The following is a 21093-nucleotide window of genomic DNA, read 5'->3' as shown; positions in this document are numbered from 1 at the left end:
AATGGCGGCGGGGCACGGCTCGGCCCGGCCGGGCGCCGTGAGGGCTCGGCTCCGTGCGGGCACCGGGCCGGGGGGGCCGCTCCTCCCACCCTGGAGGTGCCAGGCCGTGCTTCTGGAGACGTTTGCGTTCGGGTCCCTGCCCTGCTCTCAGCGCTCAGAGCGCTTGGAGCTGGTGGCAGAGGTGCTGGGGCGCAGGGAGAGGGAAGGGTGGGCTCTGGGTGTGGGGCCGGGGGCAGTGTGAGCCCCCCGTAGTGAGTGCTGGTCTGTTTCCAGGCTGAAATAAGCGACAAGAAAGCGACACGGGTGAACTGCAGTTTACATGTAATTTACACCGAGCAGCAGGAGGTGGTCCGTCCTGCACTACTAATCCCATTTCTCCATGCACTCATCAGACTGACTCTTACGTTTAGATCTTACAAAGAACCTACAACTGCAAGAGAAAATGCAAACCCACCTGACGTTGCTGCGCTGTTAATGTCATGGTTGTACGGTGAGAGAGAAAATATAAATGCCCGTTTTCAAAATTAGCAAACTCCTGCTGTATCTCAAGGAGATCAATAAAATTGTTTCACTGTTTTCTAGATAAACTACGTCAGACTTTTGTTTTACCTTTCTTTTTCCCAGGTTACTGACATATGAAAAGGAATGGCCCGGTGTATTCACAGACAAAAGAACTTGTGGCAGCTTTTCAAGAAAGGATGCATCTTAAATGCAAACGTAGTGAGATTTTTCAGAAGTCTACCGCATATTTTATTACATGTCTAATTTGTTTTCTAGAGAATTAGGTAAAAAAAAAAAATAAGTGCCTGAAATTAAAAATCTTGTTGATTTTAAAAAGTCAAATGTTGTTTGTTCTGAACATTAAATGTTAATTATACAAGACCCTCTCTCTTCTAGAACACCACAAGAACGTAAGTAGTGCATTCGCTTCTTGCCTAAAGGAGACTTTTTCCAAGCATTTTACTAAATATCTTCCTTCTTGAGGTGCTTCATCCTCAGAGCACATCTTGAGAGTATGTGGCATTGCTGACAGGAGCAGGTCTGGCTTTCATTCCAGAAGGAACGATAGTTCTTGCATCAGAAGTGAATCAAACATCTTGCAGACTCCCTCTGAACAAGCACCAGTTAGCAGATGGCCTAAAATTGAAACGGGGGTCCCATGTGTCCAGAACAAATCTACATGTCTGCAGTGCCCCTCCGAATTATTTAAAATGTTCCCCATCAGTGTGTTTTTCAGATAAAGGTATGCAAACAAAAATGAGATGGGTGGGCAAAGCTATCGTGCAATGTTTGCTTTTCCCTGTTCAAAAATAGATGCCAATGGGAGGGGAAAGAAAACAGCCAAGGGGATGAAAAACAAAATCCAGCATTTTTCTTGTTTATGCCAGTCTTGTAGCAAAATAACTAAAGCAGTGTTCAGACTGGAGGAGCTGGAGAGCCAGACATGGCATTTGTCCCTGCCAGTTAATAGAAAAGTCTTGTGAAATAGGCAAGAATCAATTTTTATGTTAGAGATAGGTTAACTCCAGATCCTATGACTTGCAAGCCCTTGCTGAGGACACCTTGCAGATGGCTAACTCTGCGAAATGTGCTGACACTGCCCAAAGTCTCTGTGCCCGCTGCAGAGTGGGGAAAGGCGCCTGATGCTTGAAACTGGAAAGAGGAGTGGGCATCTCTGTTATTTCTAAGTGCCCTTTGGTTTCTGTCACTGTCAGAAAGCCTTGCTGCTCTCATCCACACCAGCTGTGGGCTCCCAGGGGTACATTGCTAAGCTGGTGGAGTTCCAGAGTTCACATTTTTGGCATTGGCTAAATCAGACAGTGTCCCTGCATGTGGATTCATTGCCTCTGTGTATTGTAGGTCCCAGATGAAGCTTGGCTGCCTGGTTTGAGGTGGAGTGCAGTATACTGACAGCATTTGTTCCAACAGACCACAAAAGACCATCTATAAGATAAGCACACAAAGAACCTGCACTCTCTTCTCCCCCTTCTTTCAACCCTTGCGTAACTAAAAATCCCATATTCTTGTACACCAGTTAGGCTGGGAAGATGTCTGAGAGGAAGAATATCCTGCTCCCAGATGCTCTTTTTTTTTTATTTTTTTAATTCTAACACAGTTGTTTTTCTCTTCAGTTGATAAAGTTAAAATAAACAGTCTCTAGGGTGAATTACAGGCGTCAAAATTAGATTGGCATACAAACTGTAGAGCAGTTGGTGGTTGAGAGTCTGGGGAAAAAGAAACAGCAGGTTTTAGCTAGAGGGGACAACAGCTTTATTTCCCTCTTGGTCCTTGACAACCAAGCAGATGTCCTACGATTATTGTTTTACCTTCTAGTAATATAGTGTCTTTTCCTATCCTCCCAGGTATGCAACTGGCTCTCTTGCAGATGTGCAGGTAGGGCTCTTCCTTAGTTCAAAGCTGTCTTAGTGCACCACTAGCTCCATCTATTGCTGGTTAACAGCTGGCTGAATTTCAGATAAGTGTTTGTTTCTTCCTCTCAGCCTTGTAGGATACCTATTTCCAGTCCCACGTACGTAGGCACAACCGATGGTCTTAAGAACAAGTTATTTTCTGATCATCTTACACAGGCTTTTTCACAGCTGTTTGCTTGCAATCTTTGCTTCTGGGTCAATGCCCTCCACTATACACACGGATGACTTGTTCAAGTTTTCTACAGTTGTCCAGAGTCCTCCAGTGGGACGTTATCAGGACCACTGAGCGCTGACACCCTCCCTGTGCTCCTCCGAACAGACGTGGGGTGGTGGCTGCTGTCACCAGGCACAGCCACGGCCGCTGCGTACCCACAGTACCACACTGGGAGGACATAACGTGATGGTCCTGTTCTGAAGAGCTCGGTAAATCTGAAATTATTGAGAAGAAAGAAGACTGGGGAAAAGAGGGTGAAGTTAAAGGAATTTTTAAGGTTCTGGGCCCATTTATAACGGTGTGCTTGTGTGGTCTCCCGACAGGCAGTGAATTGGCTGTTCAGAGTTTCTGTTAGCGCTACATACTTTCCAGAGCTTAGCTTAGCCTCCTATGATGAGCTATGCTGAAGCCTGAAGACCGCAAGCTTTTATTTTGTTATTGTTTTGTTGGGTTTTGTTTTTGCTTTTGTTACAAAGCTGCCCTGAAGTCTGTTTCAAGCCTTAACCTGCAATCCAAGTTTATCGCCCTATAAGGCATCTGACAGGGAAGTTAAATAGCACCCCAAATACCTTTTTTTTTTTTTTTTTTGAAACTTACTTGGGATACAAGGAATTATGGTGGGTTTTTTTTCTCAACAAGTGGGCATTCAGGCTGAAGTCTACATCTTTACGGTTTGTATCTGTGTATAATTTACAAACTCCCAGGTATTTTGGTGTCTGCATTTACACCCTGCCTTGTTCCCCAGTTTTGTAGTCAGTGCTTTCTTTGTGTGTGAGTGCCAAATGACATCTTGAATTCTCAGACCTTATTTAAAGAGGCAGTGCAGAACTTGGACTGTTTAAAAAAATCTTCAGTACGGTTTTACTTTATGAAGCTTGCACCTGCTCCTGCCATATTAAAGACAAACATGCTTTTTCTTCAGGGTAACAAGTGTAAATCATCAACCAGAGTTTTGCTTTCTAGGATAAGGGAGTTAGAAAAAGTAAAGTCTTAGCAGATGAGGCTTTTGATCCCGCAGAGACAGGACTGGTTTTGCGTAATGGGGGATCAAGTGATGGGTGAAGGGTTGCCTTTGTTCCAGCTTTCCTTGGTGGAATAACTTGGCACCTAAACCTGTTTGTTTAAGGTTTTCACAGGACAGTCAGACAACCCTGGTAGCCACAGTCAGCACAACAGCTGCGCACACTGAGGAAATCCCGAGTGCTCTACAGCACGCCAGCGAAGCCTGCAGTGCTGGGAGGTGAAAGCCAACACAGAGCTGGCTGTGTCGGTGGTGGGAGCACGGTGCCCAGCGACTTGGGGCTATGGGACTGGTGCCTGCAACTGTTCAAACTGAAAAGTGACACATCACTGCTGGCACATGCATGTGAAATGACAGGCAGTGCAAGAAGCCTAAGAAATGCTTTCTTGTGCTATGAGTAGCCACACTTGTATCTCTGTTGCATGATGTCCTGGTGGCAGAACGTCCGACTTCCCTCATGCTTCATGTCTGCCTGCAGAACTCGTGGGGGAACGTGCTGGGTTCCTGCACCACCCAACCCTGCATGTGACTGGGTTTTGTTAGAGGTGGCCAGAGGCAATGCAGATTGTCCAGAAGCTGAAAGCGCGTACTGTGGTTGTGCTTGAACCCTAGTCATGGCTGTCTTGTGTGTTATCCAACAAACACATTCACGAGTTCCCAAACTAGCCAGGAGCGACCGTAATGTCCCAAGGTGAACTTGGGTTAGGAGCGGAGCCAGGCAGAGACAATCACTGAACAGGAGAATAAATGCACCATGTGTCTCTCCTGTTCAAAACCACTCTAATTTCAAACATCTTGCCTCAACAGCGATCTGTTAGCAAGCTGCAGGCCAAGAATCTGTCAGAAGAATTTAAATACAATTCTGACAGATCTGAACGAGATGGACTAAAACTTTACCAACCTGTGGGTACAAGAAAGCTAATCAAGGAAGCGCTTCCCCAGGTTGGGACAGAAGGTGATCTCTCAGGGATCTTCTGCATCGTGTAACTGTTGCTTCTGAAAGCAGGAGATCTATTCAAGGTGTTCAAACTCATTACAGGAAATAGAGATACCTAATCTGAGAAGTTTATTCGTTATGTAAAAACTGAAAGAAGAGATTGAAGCTGGGAGCAGAGAAGTGGTGCAGGCAAGTGATGATGCACTGAATCGTGAAGCAAGTTTCCCTGAGTTTCTGAAAGAACAGTTTTCTGAATGGGGGGAAAGGACCTGGCAGAATACAGAAACAAGAAATAGACTGTCTCCTTCCTTAGGGGGGGACAAATAAAGTGCATGGGGAGCCTTTTGCTTGCTTTTACCTAGATGCTGTAGGATGCTAGAAACTCAAGAAAGTCCAGTGCTGATCTTATGCTATTTTCTAGCATTATGATACTCAAATCATTCTGCTACTGTCTATCACTTGTCAATACTGTTTAGGAGAAGTGCCTGAATTTCTGGTGTTCTGCTGACAATTGGAAAAGTCCTTCTGTTAGTAGTGCTGGATTGAGTTTTCAGCTTTATTTAGGTTCTGTCAGAACAGGCTGGCAAAACTAGACAAGTTGGAAAAGGAAGAAGAGAGTTTCAGGTATGAAGAGGTCTGTGCAGCTCTCTGAGATGCTGCTGTGTGTCATGAGAAGGGTGTGAAGCGGGGAGTCTCCGTCTGGACTGTGAATACGCAGCTGAGTCGGCTGAACATGACGGCAGAAATACAGCTGTTATTAAGAGAGGATAAACTTCTGAACACAGGTGTTGGTAACCTCTAAGTGCTGGCATTTGCAGGAGGAGCAGGTCCAGGTCCAGGCTGCAGTGTGTGGCCCGCCGCGTTGCAGGAGGAGCACCGCCCGGTTGCACTGAGGAATGCCCTGCTGGGTGATCTGGGCAGAAAAGCTCAGCGGGGACCCCCAGCAGCGCAGGACCCGGTCTCAGGCTGGGTGGTGGGGCCAGGCAGCCAGGTGTGCTGCGATTCCCCATGCAGAAAACTGCAGGGAAGTGGGGAGCGGAGCCTGGCCTTGAGGAACAACCTGCTGCAGGCGCTGCTGGTGCAGGCTGGTGCAGGTCGCAGCCCCCGACTGTACTTTTGCCTTCTGTGGGGTCATGACAGGAACCACTGAACATCCTAGAGGGAAAACTGAGAGTAACTTAGATACTGAAAGCAGCCGATCCACTTCTGAACCAATCGTTTCAGCCTCACAGCATTAATTTCCTGGCACTGGGAAAAACCCTTCACTCTGTACCTAGTGGAAGTGAAGCCTCACATCCTTTTTAAGCCATAAAAGTCACATTGGCTTTTCTCACCGCTCACTGTTGTGTTGTATAAGTAAACACGAGGTATCTTACGGAGGCCTGTGTGTGTGGGTAGGGCTGCTTTGCTGGGCAAGAGCATTTAGTACAAGGGGTGCTGGACCCCGCCAGCCCAGGGGGGCTCCGAGGAGGCACGGTGGCCCCAGGCACCCTGCATCCCTGGGAGCTGCCCCTGCCTCAGCTCCGTGGGGTGTGCTGCTTACACCAGTTGTTTGTAGACCCTCCCTTCTCTCTTGTGACTGAGGTGAATAGATCCAGGAAAAAGATGGTTTCTCTACTGCCAGGTTCCTGCAGCAAAAACCCGGGCCATCTGCTCCATGGTCTGGTGTGTGCCTGGTTGCATGGTGCTGTGGCAGTCGCTGGAGTTCTGGTGTTGCACAACAATTGCATGTGGAAAACTTTACCCTTAATGTGAAAAATGGGAAAGACAGATGTGGTCTGTGCCTAATGTTGTTCTCATGTTTACTGCTCTCATCTCGCAGCAGCTCTCCTGCTGCTGCCTTCCCTCACTCTGCGTGAGCACCAGAGCCCCTCTTTTCACCCCAGAAAGCAGGTCCCCATCTCTGGAGCGAGCTCTTCTTTCGCTCAGGATCTCAGAGGATGGCAGAAACACCAGCCAGAGCTCTGGGACATTTTTTAGCCTGAGCTGATGCACATTGACCAGCCCCACCGCTTCAGAATGGACCTCACAGGAACACCAGTTAAAAAAGTTTTTGCCAATTCTGATTACAGGTTAAAGTAGAACCATAGTGGGTGTCTGGCTAAACCAACAAAATCCTTTCACGAGAAAACTATGGAAAAAGGATATTAGAAAGATATAGTGTTTCACAGAGGATCAGAACCAAATGCCCTGTCTTGATCGTAGGAGGACGGGAGATTTAGGAGTAGTTAGCAGCTTGAGAAAAAAAACAAACAAAAATGAATTATAACGGCAGGTCCTATTTTTTCTATTAAAAGTTTCTAGGCTACACAGATTTGTTATAAATGATGGCACTGAATAACAAGCCTTGCCTGAGCTCTGCTGAAAGGCTCTCTAATATCAGCAGCTGATGCCCTCCTGCGCAGGGACACAATCGAGTCTGCTCCTCCAGACAATGCACCTGTCACTGGAAAACAGAAAGCTGGCAATTAGCAGGGGAGGCTCTGTGTTGTGCTTTCATCCCAGACAATAAGAAGGGCCTGGAAGAGTGCGATTAAGGCTGGCATCTCCACAAGAGATTGTTAAAACAAATCTCACTGAGACTTTTGGGCATTTGAAAACACAAAAACAACAAAATAAAACCCTAGTTAAAGCTAACTCTACAAACAAGTCTAGAAAGCAAAGTAGCACTGGAATTGTATCATTTGCCTGAGAAATATAAGCCTGGGGTTGTGGAGGAAAGACTTTCTTCTCAACTGAGAGATCTTGTAGCTGTCAGTGGTGTATCATAGGAAATAAACACCAAGCGGGGCTCGGCATGCCGCAGCTGCAGTGGGAGTTTTTATTGCTTAACCAGGACGAGGGCGAAGCGTCAGTGCCTGCAGAAGGCCAGTGGAACTGACTTTTTACCCTGCTAATGCAAGTTATAAGCCCCAGGCAATCCTCCATACTTGGCACTCTGAATGTTTAAAGCTCTCCCAAATTACTAACCCTACAAAGGCCCCGAAAGCAAAGCAGCGCCAGAAATAGCTGCTCTCAGCTACTTGTTGTGACCAGTACTGAAACGGGAAGGGAAGCCGCTGCCCAGCTCAGCCTTCACAGAGCTCTCTGTTAGAATAGGCTGAACTGGTCGGCAAGTCTCAGACTTCTTCTGCTGGAGGAATTCTTCCAACTGCCAGACATCAGGAAAGCCAGAGAGGTAAATTAGGCAAACCTTCTCAGTGCTATCACCTCCATCTTCTCAGGTATATGATTCACGATTGCTGTATTCCACAAACTAATTTCTCCTGTGGGTCTTCACTGACAGATCCCAAACTGCACTTTCAGCAGCGTGAGGGGCACGAGGCTGGCAGAGGAGGCACAGATCCTCACCCCGGAGCTCCAGCACGGCTTGCTGTTCGCAAGCGGCTCAGGTGTGCGCTGTGTGCTGGAGTCAGGCCTGGTAACGGGGCACGGTGGGATGAGTCCTGCGGGGAACACTGTGTATTTGCTGTGTGAGGATATGAGCCAGTACGGACAGGCTCCTGAGACCCACATGCCTGGGTCACTCTGTCCCCTCGGGCAGGTGGTGCTCTTCCTGCCCTCTGCCCTCAGCTTCCCGCGGCGCACGTCCCTGACGTGCCAGACTCTTGGTGTGAAGTTGTAGCATCAGGAAGTTTGGTCAACCCTGATGTGACAGGCTTGAGAGGAGAGGGGGAGAGGAAATAGACAGAGCTAGACAAATAATGGGATCGCCAAACATGCAGGTGTCTGGCCATAAAAGCAAATCAATGTAAACCTTTAGTGTGCAGAATACGGAAGCTTGTTTGGAAACCTGAAGAATTAGCCAGAACACGTGTCCTCATGCCTCTCTCCTGCAGAGCTGTGAATGTGAAATTGCATCCACGATCCAAAGTCCAAAGAGCGAATTGTGCATTCGACGGCTGCTGCTAGCTCGGCCAGCCAGTGGTTGCTGTGTAGTTACAGGCTGCTCTTCGGGGCAGTGTGTGCGTGGATGATAGGTGCTGATCCCGTGTCTTTATCCAGAGGAAGTGAAAGGATTGTGTAGATTTTTCCAGACACTGCTGCTTCTGATAGCCTGATCCATGTGAGACAGCATGTGTTAACAGCTTGCTCTGAGTGACAGGATGTCCGGGGCTGATGTCCCCATCAGCTGGAGCAGTGGGAAGTTTTGCCATGAGTGGATCAATGCAAATGTCCAAATATTTGTTAATTGCTTGCTGAATACTGATGGCCTTCTTTCGGGAGACCTGGAGGTCCTGGAGGAGCCAAAGCCAGGCCTGGTAGGCCTCTCAACCAGCTGGAGTTAAGGGGCAGTCGGCTCCCCTGCCGCTGCTTACACGCTGGATTCTCAGGGTGTGGGAAGGACAAGAAGAGGAGTTTTAGCACAGAAGTACCTGTTCCAGGGATGTGTTAAATGTCCAGGCTGAGAACGCACTCAGAAATCCATTAGTCTTCTTCCTAGTGCAACGGCAGACTGACCATCCAGAGCCTTAAATCTGCCACAGACTTTAATTTGTGGTAGTTAAAAACTGCCAATTTGCAATGCCTTTACGCTGGGTGGATGGCATTTGGTGGAAGTCTTTGTTAGTGAAACTGGAAAGCAGAAGTGTTTTGGGCACGTAGAAGCAGCTTGAAGTTTTAATTTCTGCATGTGAGAGACATCTGGGCTCTGTCTGTGCTCACCAAGAGAGTGTCTGAACTCGAGGAAGCAGAAGGCTCAGGTTCTTACCTGAGCTCACAAACAGCCCAGGTGCCCCCTTTCAAGTACTCAGCATCAGCCAAGAGAGCAGAAGCAATCGCTTCACTTTTCTTTTTGAATAATAAATAGCAAAGTAGTTCAAGATGGTTTGTTAGGATGAAGAAAGAGTCTGCATTTTCAGGCCCTTCCATACCTCATGACAAGTATCCGTTGCAGAAGCAAAGGGAAGCCTCCATATGCAGATATATAAGGATAGCTTTGAACTGCAGAAGCAGCATTGCTCTCAGTGTGAGGCATCAGCACAAACAGCAGGTTTTCAAATTTTCAGTTGTGTGAAACCATAAAATAATTGAAATACATGAGACTTACTTTCACTGCCCTGGTACTGGGTGGGCGGGAGGTAAGTCTGCATCTTCTTTCCCAATGCCTCCTAAGTCAACACTTGGCAAGCCCTGTCTGTAGTGAATCTAATTCAAACAAAGTTTGGGTTGCATTAAACTCAGTGAGGAGGAGCCGGGTCAGAGAGAGGGTCAGTTTTGTGTATTAAAAAGTGGGAAAAAACAAATACTGGAGTAGAATTAACATGTACAGCTGGGCTAGGGAGATGTTTGAAGGATAACTCTGCAAGGGGACAGGCTTGCAACATGACCTAGTGATCTTTGACACACACATCACTTTGTTCCATTTTTCAATACATCTTATTTAGACACGTGGCTTTCTACTCCACTTGGCAAATATTTGATTTATAAAGATTAACATGTTGCTAGCCCATGTGCTGGGAAGCTCTTCCAAGGGCTGTGTGAAAGATGTGCCTTGAGGGTGGCAGATCAGGGTTTATGAGCTGATAAGGCTAACGCTTCCTAAAATGCACCTGAGCTGATTTTTTTAATTGACTGCATATAAACAGAATTGCAACCTATTTAAAAATAAGCTAACCCAGAGTGACAGCATCACCCAAACTGCACAATACAATTTGCCCTTTGCTCAACTGCTTATTAGAGAGATTTACAGGCATTAAAAGTACATTGGGATTTCACCATCTTACTGTCCCAAGGTCATACCTCTACTTGCTAAGGTCTTCTTGCACTGCCTGGACATCTCTCAACTCTAAAAACTCTGTTATTTCTAATTTATTTTGAGATGTATGGAATGAAGGCTGACTCTAGGAACTGCAGTTGCCTTAAGGGGACAGATGACCGTCTTGAGTATTTGCTTTGTGTGATACAAGTGCAGATACAAAGCTGAATTACCAGAACTGGTGGTGATGGCTGCCTTCATGGCAAGAAGCAAACAGATTGCAGCGCCAATATGTGTGTGTGGCTGCAGGAAACCTGCTGGGGAGCTGAGCCATCCAAAGGAAGTTTCCAGCAGGCCAGGCCTCGGACCCCTGTTTTTGGACTTACCCAGCACTCTGGGGCCTTGCACAGCAGGTGTGATTTTAGGTGGAAGACATTGAGGTGCCAGGCACTGGCTTCCACGTGCAGGCTGCCACCTTTGCTTTGCAACGCCTGCAGTGTTCTCACCAGAGCCCTCTAGAGCCGTCCTTGATTCCAGCCAAAGCACAGAAGCCTTATTTGAAACTCCAGTGTGTGATCAGGGAAGTTAGTTCAAATTTAAATCCAAAGAACTTGTGCAGGTGAGGTTAGAAACTCAGGCAGCATTCACTGAGCACTGGAAACTTTTCTTCACCCTCTCTTCTTGTGCACAGAGGATGTTTTCTGTGTATTTCTGTAGAAAAGAGGGGTGATGCTGGAGGCTGTGGTTTGGATTCCATTTCTAATGCTACCAGGAAACTACATTTATTGCCATTACAAGTTGGTTAACTCTGTCTGAGGTACAGGCAGAAAGAAAATAGTTTACCATCTGCTGGGTAACCCTAACTCTTACTAAACCTAACCTAGCTGTACGTTTGAGAGATACTTTGCACTTTTTCATCTGAAGATCCTTGGTCTGCACTTGGGCTCTGTCCGTACCCCTTGCTCCCCCATCACGCAGCGAGGCAGGACCCGGTTTTGGCGGAGCTGCAGGGCCCGGCCGGGAGCTGCCCCGGCGCTTGGCGAGCCCGGGGCGCTGCGTGTGCGCCAGGGCCGCCCCCCGGCTGGCGGCGGTCACCAAGCAGCCCCGAGCAGCTGCCTCCAAGGTCCATTCTTCGGAGGGAGATTTATTGCAGCGAGCAGAGGCACCGGGATGCGATAATTGCCTTCATTCCCGGACGAAGACCCCGGAGAACAAAAGCCAGTTGCCCGTGAACCCGTGGCGTGATTCAAGCATCCGCCGGGAGGGAGGAGTGGGAGCCGAGCGCGGTCGCTGCAGCCCGAGCGACGAAGCCGAGGGGCGCTCGGCGGAGGGCGGCTCAGCCCCGGGGCGGGGAGCGCTGCCGGCCCCTGGAGGTGGCCCCGGCCTCCAGCCCCGCCGGCCGCCCCCGGCCCTGGGGGTGCCCGGCCCGCCCGGTGCCGGGGCGGGGGAGCCGCGGAGCGGGGCGGAGGAGACCGGCGGCGGAGCGGGGTGCGGAGCGCGGGGTGCGGAGAGGGGCGCGGGGTGTGGGTTGTGGGATGTGGGGCGCGGGGTGGGGGGTGCGGGGCGTGGGGTGGGGGGTGCGGGGCGCGGGGTGCGGGATGCGGGGCGCGGTGGCCCCGCGGGAGCTTTGCCCCGCAGCCCGCCCGGCTGGCGGCTCGTCCCCCGGCACGGCTCCGCCGGAGCTGGCCGCCTCCCGCGGCACGCCCGCCTGCATCCCCAGGCTGCTGGCTGCTCCCCCTGCCCGGGCCCTGCCCCATTCCCTGCACCTGGGGCTCAGCTCCCCGAGAAGCGCCCGCCCGGCTGCCCCCGGTGCCTTCTGCCGGCCGCGGCTCCCTGCAGGCAGCGGCCGGGCGGGTGGGAGCCGAGCACTCCCCCAGGGCCTGGAGCTGTGTTCGCTCTTCGTAAAGCCGCTGCTGAGCTTTGGAAGACCCCTTTGAGAACGTATTTTGAGTCAGGGCTTCAGAACCCATCTCCTCAGCCCCTTAGCACCCAGTGCTTTGGGATGCACTTTTACTGTCCGCACAGTTCAGGAGTCCCACGGAGAGCCCCGGGACTTCTTGCAGCCAGCAGTGTCACTGCTGAGAGACGGCTTTAGGACTTGTTTGCACTGGAGAGCACATTGCCAGTTTCCATGTCTCTTTACATACCCTTATCGATGTCCCCACCAGCTCGTACGTGGCTGTACCCTCCAGCTCTCCACCCCATTGCCCCGGCCTGGTGCTGTGTGCTGCTGCGCGGTGTGCTCGGGCTCTGACCGGGCATGCTGGGCTTACTGGTCCGCAGGACCTCTGCTGGTGCTGTGTTCCCTTGGACTTTAAGAGAAATGAGAAAAGCTACCCACGAGCTGGCACTGTTTCACCCTGAAATTTATGACGGCTCTTTTATTTAGCTAATGCAGATAAAGAGGCTAACTTGCCTATTAATATCACACATCCATATATGTTTTATGATTAGTTATTCTGTATCCTGGAAACAAATGTTAAATGAGACCTCCAGTTCTTTAAGAACCGAGGCTTGTTTCGATAGGATAATAGCCAGGATAGGTGATTCAGAGAGCCCTTTTCTCATTTTTGATTTCAGACTTAATGAGGAAAGCAGCCTTGCTCTGAAGACTAGCTTTCTGCAGAATGTTTCTGTCTCTGCAGTGCATCTCTAGTAATATTTTGTTTATTCTAGCAAGGGGTGAAAGCTTACCAGTTGGTCAGCATGTTTAGGAGAGACTCAAGATCTGATTCTTGGTTCTTCAGCTTTCTGGTGAGTTTTACAGCAATTTTAATAATTTGAATATTTCAGATAATATTAATACTTTGTATGAGTGTTAAAAACCTCTTCTCCAACAGGTTGGTAGTCTGTCCAGAAGTTTCTTAGTCTTTGCAGCCCCTGCTGAGAATCAGACTTCTAAAGGTTAGTGTTCTTATCGGCACTTCTGTATTTTTAGTCTATATTGGTTTTAATCTGTATTGTTTTTACAAGCAATATTCAGCACAGAGAAACAATGCATAAAAGGGTGTCCCACTGCAGAAGGAAAAGTGAAGAAACCTTTTCTGATCTCATTTTTTGTGGCTGTTGTATCTGTACAGTAAGTTCTTGCTTGGTTAACGATGAAGTTACTGAAGTTACTGAAGTTAGAGTTTAGTTACTCTAAAATCAGGAGAGTACTGCCCAGCTGCTTGCCTTTTCTGCTGTAGCTGCAAACAAGACAGAGATCATCTTGTGCTTGCAAGTTGGATCTGCAAATGTAGAAGCTGGTAGGAGCGGGGAATGGAAAAAAAAAATAAAGAGAGAGAAAATTTACTTGTCCATATCTACTTTGAACAAACTACCCAACTACCTTAAGGGCAATCCCTGGGCATACCACAGTGAGGTTTTTCTTTGGAGTTTGGCATGGCTTTGGGTGTCTGGCTGAGCTGCAACTCTAGGCCAGTGATTCAGTTTGTGAGCAGACCCACGGATGTCCTGCATTTTCATTCCAAGATAGTCTGGACGTTTCTGTCACGCTGCGCCCTCTGAACATCCCAGGGGCTGAACACAGAAACAAGCACCCGCTTTCCTCTCCCCTGGGGTGCACAGGGTTTGTAAATGCTTTGGGGTGCTGCAAGAGGCTGACCCCTGCCTCCTGTTCAGCGTGGAAGTGGGATGGCAGGGGCTGTGCTGGAGAACGCTGGGTGCTGGTGGGCAAGCCAGCCGGGGAGGGGGCAGCCCGAGAGCTGAAGTGCTGCTTTCTGGAAATTGCTGCGTGTCCTGCAGGCTGGGTGTTGCCCGAGGTACACGCTCTATGCTGTGTGTGTCTTTCTTCAGGCTTTGCTCCTGTCACGATAGAGACCTCAAGACACATGTACGAATATGTGGCCACTGCTTTGGACTGGTGGCATGCAGACAGATACTGTGACCAGCGCTTTGCCCAGTTGCTTTTTGAACCCCCAGACAGTGAGCAAGCTTCCTTCAGCCAACTGCTGCAGTCCCACCACATCAAAGGTTCCCTCTGGCTGAACGACAGGGATGGTGTCCTGCACAAGCCAAAACGGAGACGTGAGTATAAGTGGGTGTGGACTACTTGGAGACATGCTCACTGCTGGATCTTTTTTATCCTGGAAAAGTAATCTGGCTGGAAAGGTTGCCAGTTGCTTTTTATTGTCGCTGTGGTGATGCCTCCCGTCACAAGCGGGAACTGGCAGCAGGAACACCAGTGACCTGGTACATCAGCAGCCCAGCCACTGTCAAGATTTCGCAATGCATTGCAACCAAAGGGAGTTGTAAAGGGGCTCATCTGCTCTGTCCTTCTGTGCCATCTCCCCGTAAAACAGCTCTGGCTTTGCTCAGCCTTGCCATTTGTGGTCTTCAGTTCTGCAGAGCAGTGGTGGTCCTGCAGAGACAGGACCAGGAGAATGGGGTTCCCCAGTAGCAAGGCTCTGCATGGCAGATGCCTCAAAGGTCTTATCTGACTGTGCTCCTGGTTGCTATAGCATGGGATGCTTGGGGACATGCAGTTCTTTCCGGATTCACTGTTTGCAGACCTACATTTCTGGAAATTATACTTGCTGTAATAATGCAACCTTGGCTTTCCTGCCTTCCTGATTCCCTCCAGGCACAGGGGAAGCTGAAGCCTCGCTGCATACATGCAGGATGTTCTCGTGTGCAGGGGCCGTGAGTCCTTAGCTTGGGTAGCAGTCCAATGAAAAGGATAGTTTTATTGCAGTGGAAGATGAGCAAGCTTTGGCCATGCTTCTTCTTTATGCTGGCTGAAATTTCTCCTTCTAGGGGACCATGTTGTACCAGTCCTGGTGTTCAAAGACAAAACAGACACAAAATACATGAAGGTGCTTTCTGACTTCCCAGAACTGCCTGCTGTCACAGCCTGTGCCCACCTCCAGTGGGACACCAGGACCCAGGAGATCGCCACCATCTTCTCCTATGCCGTGCCAGCTTTTATTAATGAATTCCAGCTCCGTGGCTTTGTCGATGAGGAAGGCTTTGTTCGATTTGCTCTCATTGTCCACGGGCACCATTCCCCATACCTGCCTGTGTTCCGTGCTGATGGACAGTGGCATCACTTCTGTGTGACCTGGCAGCAGGAAAATGGGACCTGGGCCATCTACGCCGATGGTAAAAGGAGGGCGTCTGCCAGCGGTCTGTGTGCTGCGGGGCTGGCTGCCCCCCAGGCCATCTACGGCCAGGGCACTTTCATAATCGGTCAGGATCAAGATTCCCTGGGGGGCACCTTCAGGGCAAAAGAGTCCTTCAGTGGGAACATCACAGACTTGCACATCTGGCAGAAAGTCCTGAGCGCGGAGCAGATTGAGAAAGTTCGGTCGTGCTGGATGGTAGAACAAGAGCTTGTATTTGGGTGGAGCTCAAATGCTCTGGAGGTTGAAAGCACCATCCAGGAGGTGACCGCACAGTTTCTTTGCCCAGGTAAGTCCTGTGCCTCTTGCTGCTGCAGCTCCCTTCCACGGTGGGAGGTCAGCACGCAGGGATGGCCCAAGAAACAAGTCCCATCCTCAGCAAGGGAGTTTTGCACGGTTGGTGGGAAGGACCATCTCCTTGTGCGAGAAGATCCAGAGGTGGGCTGGGCAACTTCCAAATCGTATTAGAACCACAGTTGTCACTAAATCCTTGGTTGTGGAAGACGCTTACAATGACACTAGCAAAGATAGCTGTTCAGATGCCTGGGGCTAGCGAGACTTTCTCTTCTACCAGGAGAAATGTCTTACTTGTCAGTGACGCTGCTCCCTGGGTTTTGCACACCCAGAGCTTCTGTGCCCTGCTGGGAGGCAGGTGCTGCCCCTCAGCCAGGTCGGCTTGGCAATGCTGATAAAACACAAACTCAGGACCTGGCATTGCCACCTCCTCCGATGTTTTCCTGGATGTTGGAGGCAGTCAGAGCCCAGCGCAAGCTCTGCTCTGACTGAGCAGTGGGGCTGCTTACGGAGCAGTCCGCAGCTTTTGTCCTCAACAGAGTTCGTGGGTTGCTTGCAGGAAAAGAGACCTGCTTGGGCACGGCGTGTCCCTGGGGAATGGCGGGCCTTCTCTTTGTGTGTTTCCACAGGGCCTGTTGAGGAATGCCGAGTTTTTGAAGTTGGCAGCAGTGGATTCCGCTACATGCCTTGTTTGCAGTCTTTGCCTTTTATCTGTCGCTACAGAAAGGGTACAGCATCTGTTATTTATTTATTCGTTGGTTCCACCGTGTTCACTCCTGGGGGTCCTAACTGGGATCACGGTCAGTGATGGGGAGGCCTGGTGTCTGCTCTGAAGAGATGGCATGCAAAATGTGCTGTAGCAGCGACTGCTTCATTTGTATGTGCTCTGATGGGTTATTTTGTTACTCTGTAGTGAAGCTGTGCTTGTACACACCACATGGCTCCTGGATGCAACGCTGCAGGGGGCCTCCCAGTCTGGGCACCTCCAAACTTGCTGGCCGGGGGACATGGGGAGGAGGCAGAGAAGAAGGGTTAGACTGTCTCTCCAGATGGGATCTTGTACTAGAAATAAAACACAGCTGCAAAGTCTCCTTGTCCTGACTGTCCTATAAACTCACTCAGCAGCCGAGGAGCATTCCCCAGGCTTTGAACAGGGCATATGTTAACCATGCTGCTAGACACCACAGCCATAGATACGCTTTTGTTTTATTCCCAGATGCATATTGGCAACTGAAAAAAGCTCAGCTGGAATCCAGCCACTCGCTTGTCAGCCGTGTGAACGCGCTTGCAGAGAGGACTGTGGTGAGTCCTGCAGGCCCAGCTGCAGCAGCTAGCTGCCCCGGGGCGCTGGCAGCAGCAGGAGCTGTTGGGGTGGGCTTGCTGGCTTCTGTTGGCGTTTGATGTCACTTTGCCAGAAATTATGCCTGTGGCCTCTTCTGGGGTGCTGTTGGAGAGTGTGGCCTCAGGTTGTCACCGAGACTGAGGCTGGACAAGAAGTTCAAAATGTCCGGGCAGACCTTCCCCTGAAGGGAGGCTGCCCAGGCAGGTGTCTGCACAGCAGTGAGCAGGGCCTTGCTCACGTCCCCAGCACACTGCGTAGCTGATGAGCAGGCAGAGGTCATGGCTATACACTGACTTAAAATATATTTTCCATGGCAGATCCCCGAGAACATCTTCAGGAGTGATGTCCGAGACATGAACCTCTCCGTCGCTCTTGGTGCTCTTGATGTCCTGGCAGCTGTTCTGAGGGAAGGAGAGGCACCGGTGGAGCCCTCGGACCTGCTTGCGGTGCTTCTGTTACTAAAGCAAGTTTCCAATGTGGAAGTCCAGGAGGGAGAGGAGCTGAAGATATTGGAGCAACTGAGCCAATATTATGTGGAAGTGACCGAGTTAATCCTGGAAGAGCACAATATTGAAACATGGTCATCAGTCAGCCAGGTAACATGCCACCAGCAGTCTGGCCAGCCCTGTGCCACTTCGGTTCATCTTGCTGTGTGTGCAGTTCTTTGGCCTACAGCACGACCACGGGCTGAAGACCTCTCCTTGCATGGTCCGTGTAGCCTTTCTGGCCGTATTCTGGAGCTCAAGTATTTGCAGTGAGCGTGGGCACGGAGCCTTTTTACCAGCTCAGAGAAGGGCTGGCTCCCACGGTCATCTCCGCTTTCTTTGAGCTTCTCCACTTTGTGGAGCCTTGGTTTGCAGGACTGCACACAGTCTGCAGATTCCCGTTGCTTAGTAGATTCCTCGCTCCCACATCCCACTGTCTGGCAGGGCAATGCCCTTCATTTCCAGTTTGTTGCATTTTATGTAGGTGGGCTGCCAAGAAGTTGTCTGTCATCAGACCCCACGCTGTTCAAAACACCGCCAGGCTTTATGTGAGGAATTTTCATTATCCCACCCCCGTTAGGATTTTCCCCACTGCCTTCCTCCCTTCTAACATGGGTCTTTTATGTCTTTTGTACGACCCAAACTCTCCACCTGTCTCGGAAAAATGTGACAGAGTCTGGCCTGGCCAGTGCTCCAGGAACTGAGCCAGGGACCTCCAGAGATGAAAGGATGCTGAATAGTTCAGAGTTTACCTCGTCAGAGTAGCTAAACTAAGTAATTGTGGTCTCTGTGGCCACAATTACTCACAGCTTCCTGATGATGGCATAAAAACAGCCTTGGCTCGGATTAGCTGGTGCAGGAGGTGTATCTGCAGAAGGAGAAGGGATTTGTTTTGTTTCCAGGAGGTTTTCATGGCTGTGTTGTGTACAGGGGTGGCACCTGTGCTGCCCAGCACACGCAGGACCTGGAGTGATTGGGCCAGTCACCTGCTACACCTCCAGCAGGGAAACCTTTTCCAGGTTGTTCTACAGCTTTGAAAAAATCAGGAGCCAGGCCTAAAATGCTTTTTTTTTTTTTCCAGAAGATTGTTTTATTTGTTGATTTATTTATTTGCTTGCTATTTTAATGACTGTTTATAAAGACGGTCAAGTTTCCCTTTTTGCCAGTCTCTCCACTGCTGCTGAAGGAACTGGGAACATTTTTCTTTGAAGAAGACAGAGAAAAGCAAAGCAAAAGCATTGAGTCCCAACATCTCTTTTTCTGCCGAACATTAAGCGTATAAGAAAACTCCTGTGAGCTGTAAGCAGTGCGAGCTGGCAGTACAGGTGCTGACTCCTCTTGTTCTCTGCACGTTTCCAGGTTATCAGAGGGCCTATGGCTGTTGTTGAGCTCTGCGACAGAATGGTGTCACTCCTAGCCCCGCTGCTGACCGCAGGGAGGACAAAGATCACAATTCAGCACAGGAATGTTGGTGAGTGGCACTGGTGAATGGCAGGGCAGAGGCGGGCATCTCACAGGGACCCAGCTTAGTCATCCCGCCTGGTTTCCAGCTCATCCCTTGCTAACCCTTACGGCCTCCTCCCCCTTTCCTTTGTGCAGAAGTGTCGCAGTGTGGGAGGCACCTCTCCAAACCCCCTTTAGTTCAGGACTTCTCTCCTGGGTGTGCCTGAGTCAGTGATGGCTCAGGTTGGACAGATCCCAGCTCCTTTCCGTTCAGCACATGGCATCACTGGCTGCCTACCAGGCATCCTTTTCTTCTGTATCGGGATGGAGGGGAGGCACCTACCATGTTCCCCTCTCAGTCCACTTCTGCAGGCTGTTATCTGTAAGAACAGAACTTGGGCCACTGTGAGAAAACAAGTGGGTTAAAAGGACTGAAAGGAACCTTTGGGTACAAGAGACAAACTGAGCCCAGATGCAGATGAAAGGGATCTATCTGCTGCTTCTGTCTTGCCTGGGGCTGTAATGTCCTGGTGGCATTGTGCTGTGCAATAGCCCTGGAGGAAGGGTGAACCCTGCTTCAAAACCTGATCTTGCCCCTGCCACAGGGATGGAGGTCAGGAAGCTGGAACTGAGCAGGCCAGACCTGAGCAGTGAGGCATACCTGATCCAGAGCCCCGAAAAAGACAGGCCTGACCTCATTGAAGTTCCCGAGGAAGAGATGCAAAGGCTGAAAGCCAAAGGTAGGCTGCGAAGCCCGTCCCTGGTTGTCCCTGTGGCACTTCCACAACACCTTTAATGGGAGGAAGGGTCCTCACCGTGCCCGCTGGCAGTCCCGGGGAGTGCTTGCACCCATCCCACAGGGCTCTCTCTGCCCAGGTCTCCGCAGGGTCACGGTGAAGAACATGTGGTTTGGCTACGGCTCCCTCCAGCGCTGCCTGACCGGCCACGGCAGCGCCACGGCCTCCCAGGACATGGCTGCCTCCGACAGAGGACAGAAGTGAGTGAAGCAGAACCCCAGGTCTGGGGTGTTCATTTCGGAGTCCGTGCTGAGCCCCTCAGTGCCCCTGCTCTGGGGTCACCTCCACCCTGCTCCATCCCACCCCATTTCCCCTTGCCCCCTGCTCTGCGGGGCGGCCGGACAGCAGCGGGGGGCTCAGCGGTCGGTGCTCTGTGCAAGCAGAGACCTGGGCACACCGGGCAGTGCCGGGCTGGGCTCTGCCCGTGTCCCGCGGGCTCCGCACCACCTCCCGCTGCCGGGGGCGAGCCGGGGGCTGCGGGGGGGCTGCGGCGGGGCTCCGGCCGGGCAGAACCGGGGGCTGCCGGAGCCGGGCAGCAGGAGCCGGGCAGCGGGAGCCGGGCAGCAGAGCCCCGCTGCGCCCCGCGCCCGCTAGGTGGGGGTGGCCGCCCGCACACCGCTGCTCGCTCGGTGCTCGGGGGTCTCCCCTGCCCCGTACCTCCGGAGCAGCGGCCCTGGAGGTCCCCGCCTGCCCTGTGTGTGCCCGGTGCGGTCCTGCCCCCGAGCACGGCTGTGGCGGGTCCCCGAGCAGCACGCTTTGCCTCGCAGGTACCTGCGCACCGCGGTGGGCACCGCCGTCATTTCGGCCGCTCTGCTCAGCGACGACCAGGAGATAAGCACGTCTGTGCGCTACCGCCTGCAGCACCGCATCGAGGTACCCGGGACAGGGGGCCGGGGAGCCCCGGGGAACCCCCTCCCAGGCCAGTTGTAAAGCCCGAGCCCCCCAGGCCCTGCGGAGACTTTGCCCAAGGGCCCCGGAGCTCTTGGACTAACGCGTGTCCCGTGCCCGGCTCTCGCCTTGACTCCTGTTTCCCCGGGGAGGCGTTGTCTGGGGCTGACAGCCCGTGCTCTGGTACACTGCAGCCCAGGGAGCGATGTCCATGTGATGTACGTGCAGGGCTGCGTAACCTCCTCTTGTCCATCTCTCCTGCAGGATCTGCCCGATAAGCCGCCGGGGCCCATCTGTGCCTTCTGGAACTTCAGCCTCAGGTGCCTTGTTTCTCTTCAGGTCCCCAGATTTACAAACTTTTATTTCCACTGTAAACCAAACGTAACAATACAAATATAATGGTAAAAGTAGGGACCTGT

General features: G+C 51.1%; 1 protein-coding gene and 1 long non-coding RNA gene across 10 annotated transcripts in view; both read left to right on the top strand.

The window, feature by feature from the left end:
* Positions 1-125: 125 nt before the first annotated feature.
* LOC308180397 lies at positions 126-4317 on the top strand. The gene is made up of 2 exons (XR_013940935.1): positions 126-490; positions 625-4317. It is a non-coding gene; the product is annotated as an uncharacterized lncRNA (long non-coding RNA).
* A 5492-nt stretch (positions 4318-9809) lies between these two features.
* ADGRD2 (adhesion G protein-coupled receptor D2) overlaps positions 9810-21093 on the top strand; it is a 31922-nt gene continuing 20638 nt past the window's right edge. For 5 of the 9 annotated variants that reach the window (XM_080561948.1, XM_080561946.1, XM_080561949.1 and 2 more), the window contains exons 1-13: positions 9810-11790; positions 12979-13056; positions 13143-13206; positions 14101-14331; positions 15061-15714; positions 16349-16447; positions 16936-17021; positions 17379-17657; positions 18906-19017; positions 19595-19729; positions 19866-19986; positions 20554-20659; positions 20939-20994. In XM_080561948.1, the coding sequence (XP_080418074.1) occupies positions 13009-13056; positions 13143-13206; positions 14101-14331; positions 15061-15714; positions 16349-16447; positions 16936-17021; positions 17379-17657; positions 18906-19017; positions 19595-19729; positions 19866-19986; positions 20554-20659; positions 20939-20994 (1991 nt within the window). In that variant the 5' untranslated portion in view covers positions 9810-11790; positions 12979-13008. The remainder of the gene's footprint in view (positions 11791-12978; positions 13057-13142; positions 13207-14100; positions 14332-15060; positions 15715-16348; positions 16448-16935; positions 17022-17378; positions 17658-18905; positions 19018-19594; positions 19730-19865; positions 19987-20553; positions 20660-20938; positions 20995-21093) is intronic. The other 4 variants (XM_080561951.1, XM_080561950.1, XM_080561952.1 and 1 more) reach the window with 2 other exon arrangements.

Source organism: Anser brachyrhynchus (genome assembly GCF_964034855.1).
Source record: "Anser brachyrhynchus genome assembly, chromosome: 19".
Lineage (NCBI taxonomy): Eukaryota > Metazoa > Chordata > Aves > Anseriformes > Anatidae > Anser > Anser brachyrhynchus.
The sequence above is the reverse complement of the archived record's forward strand: the minus strand, read 5'-3'. Positions and strand labels throughout refer to the sequence as shown.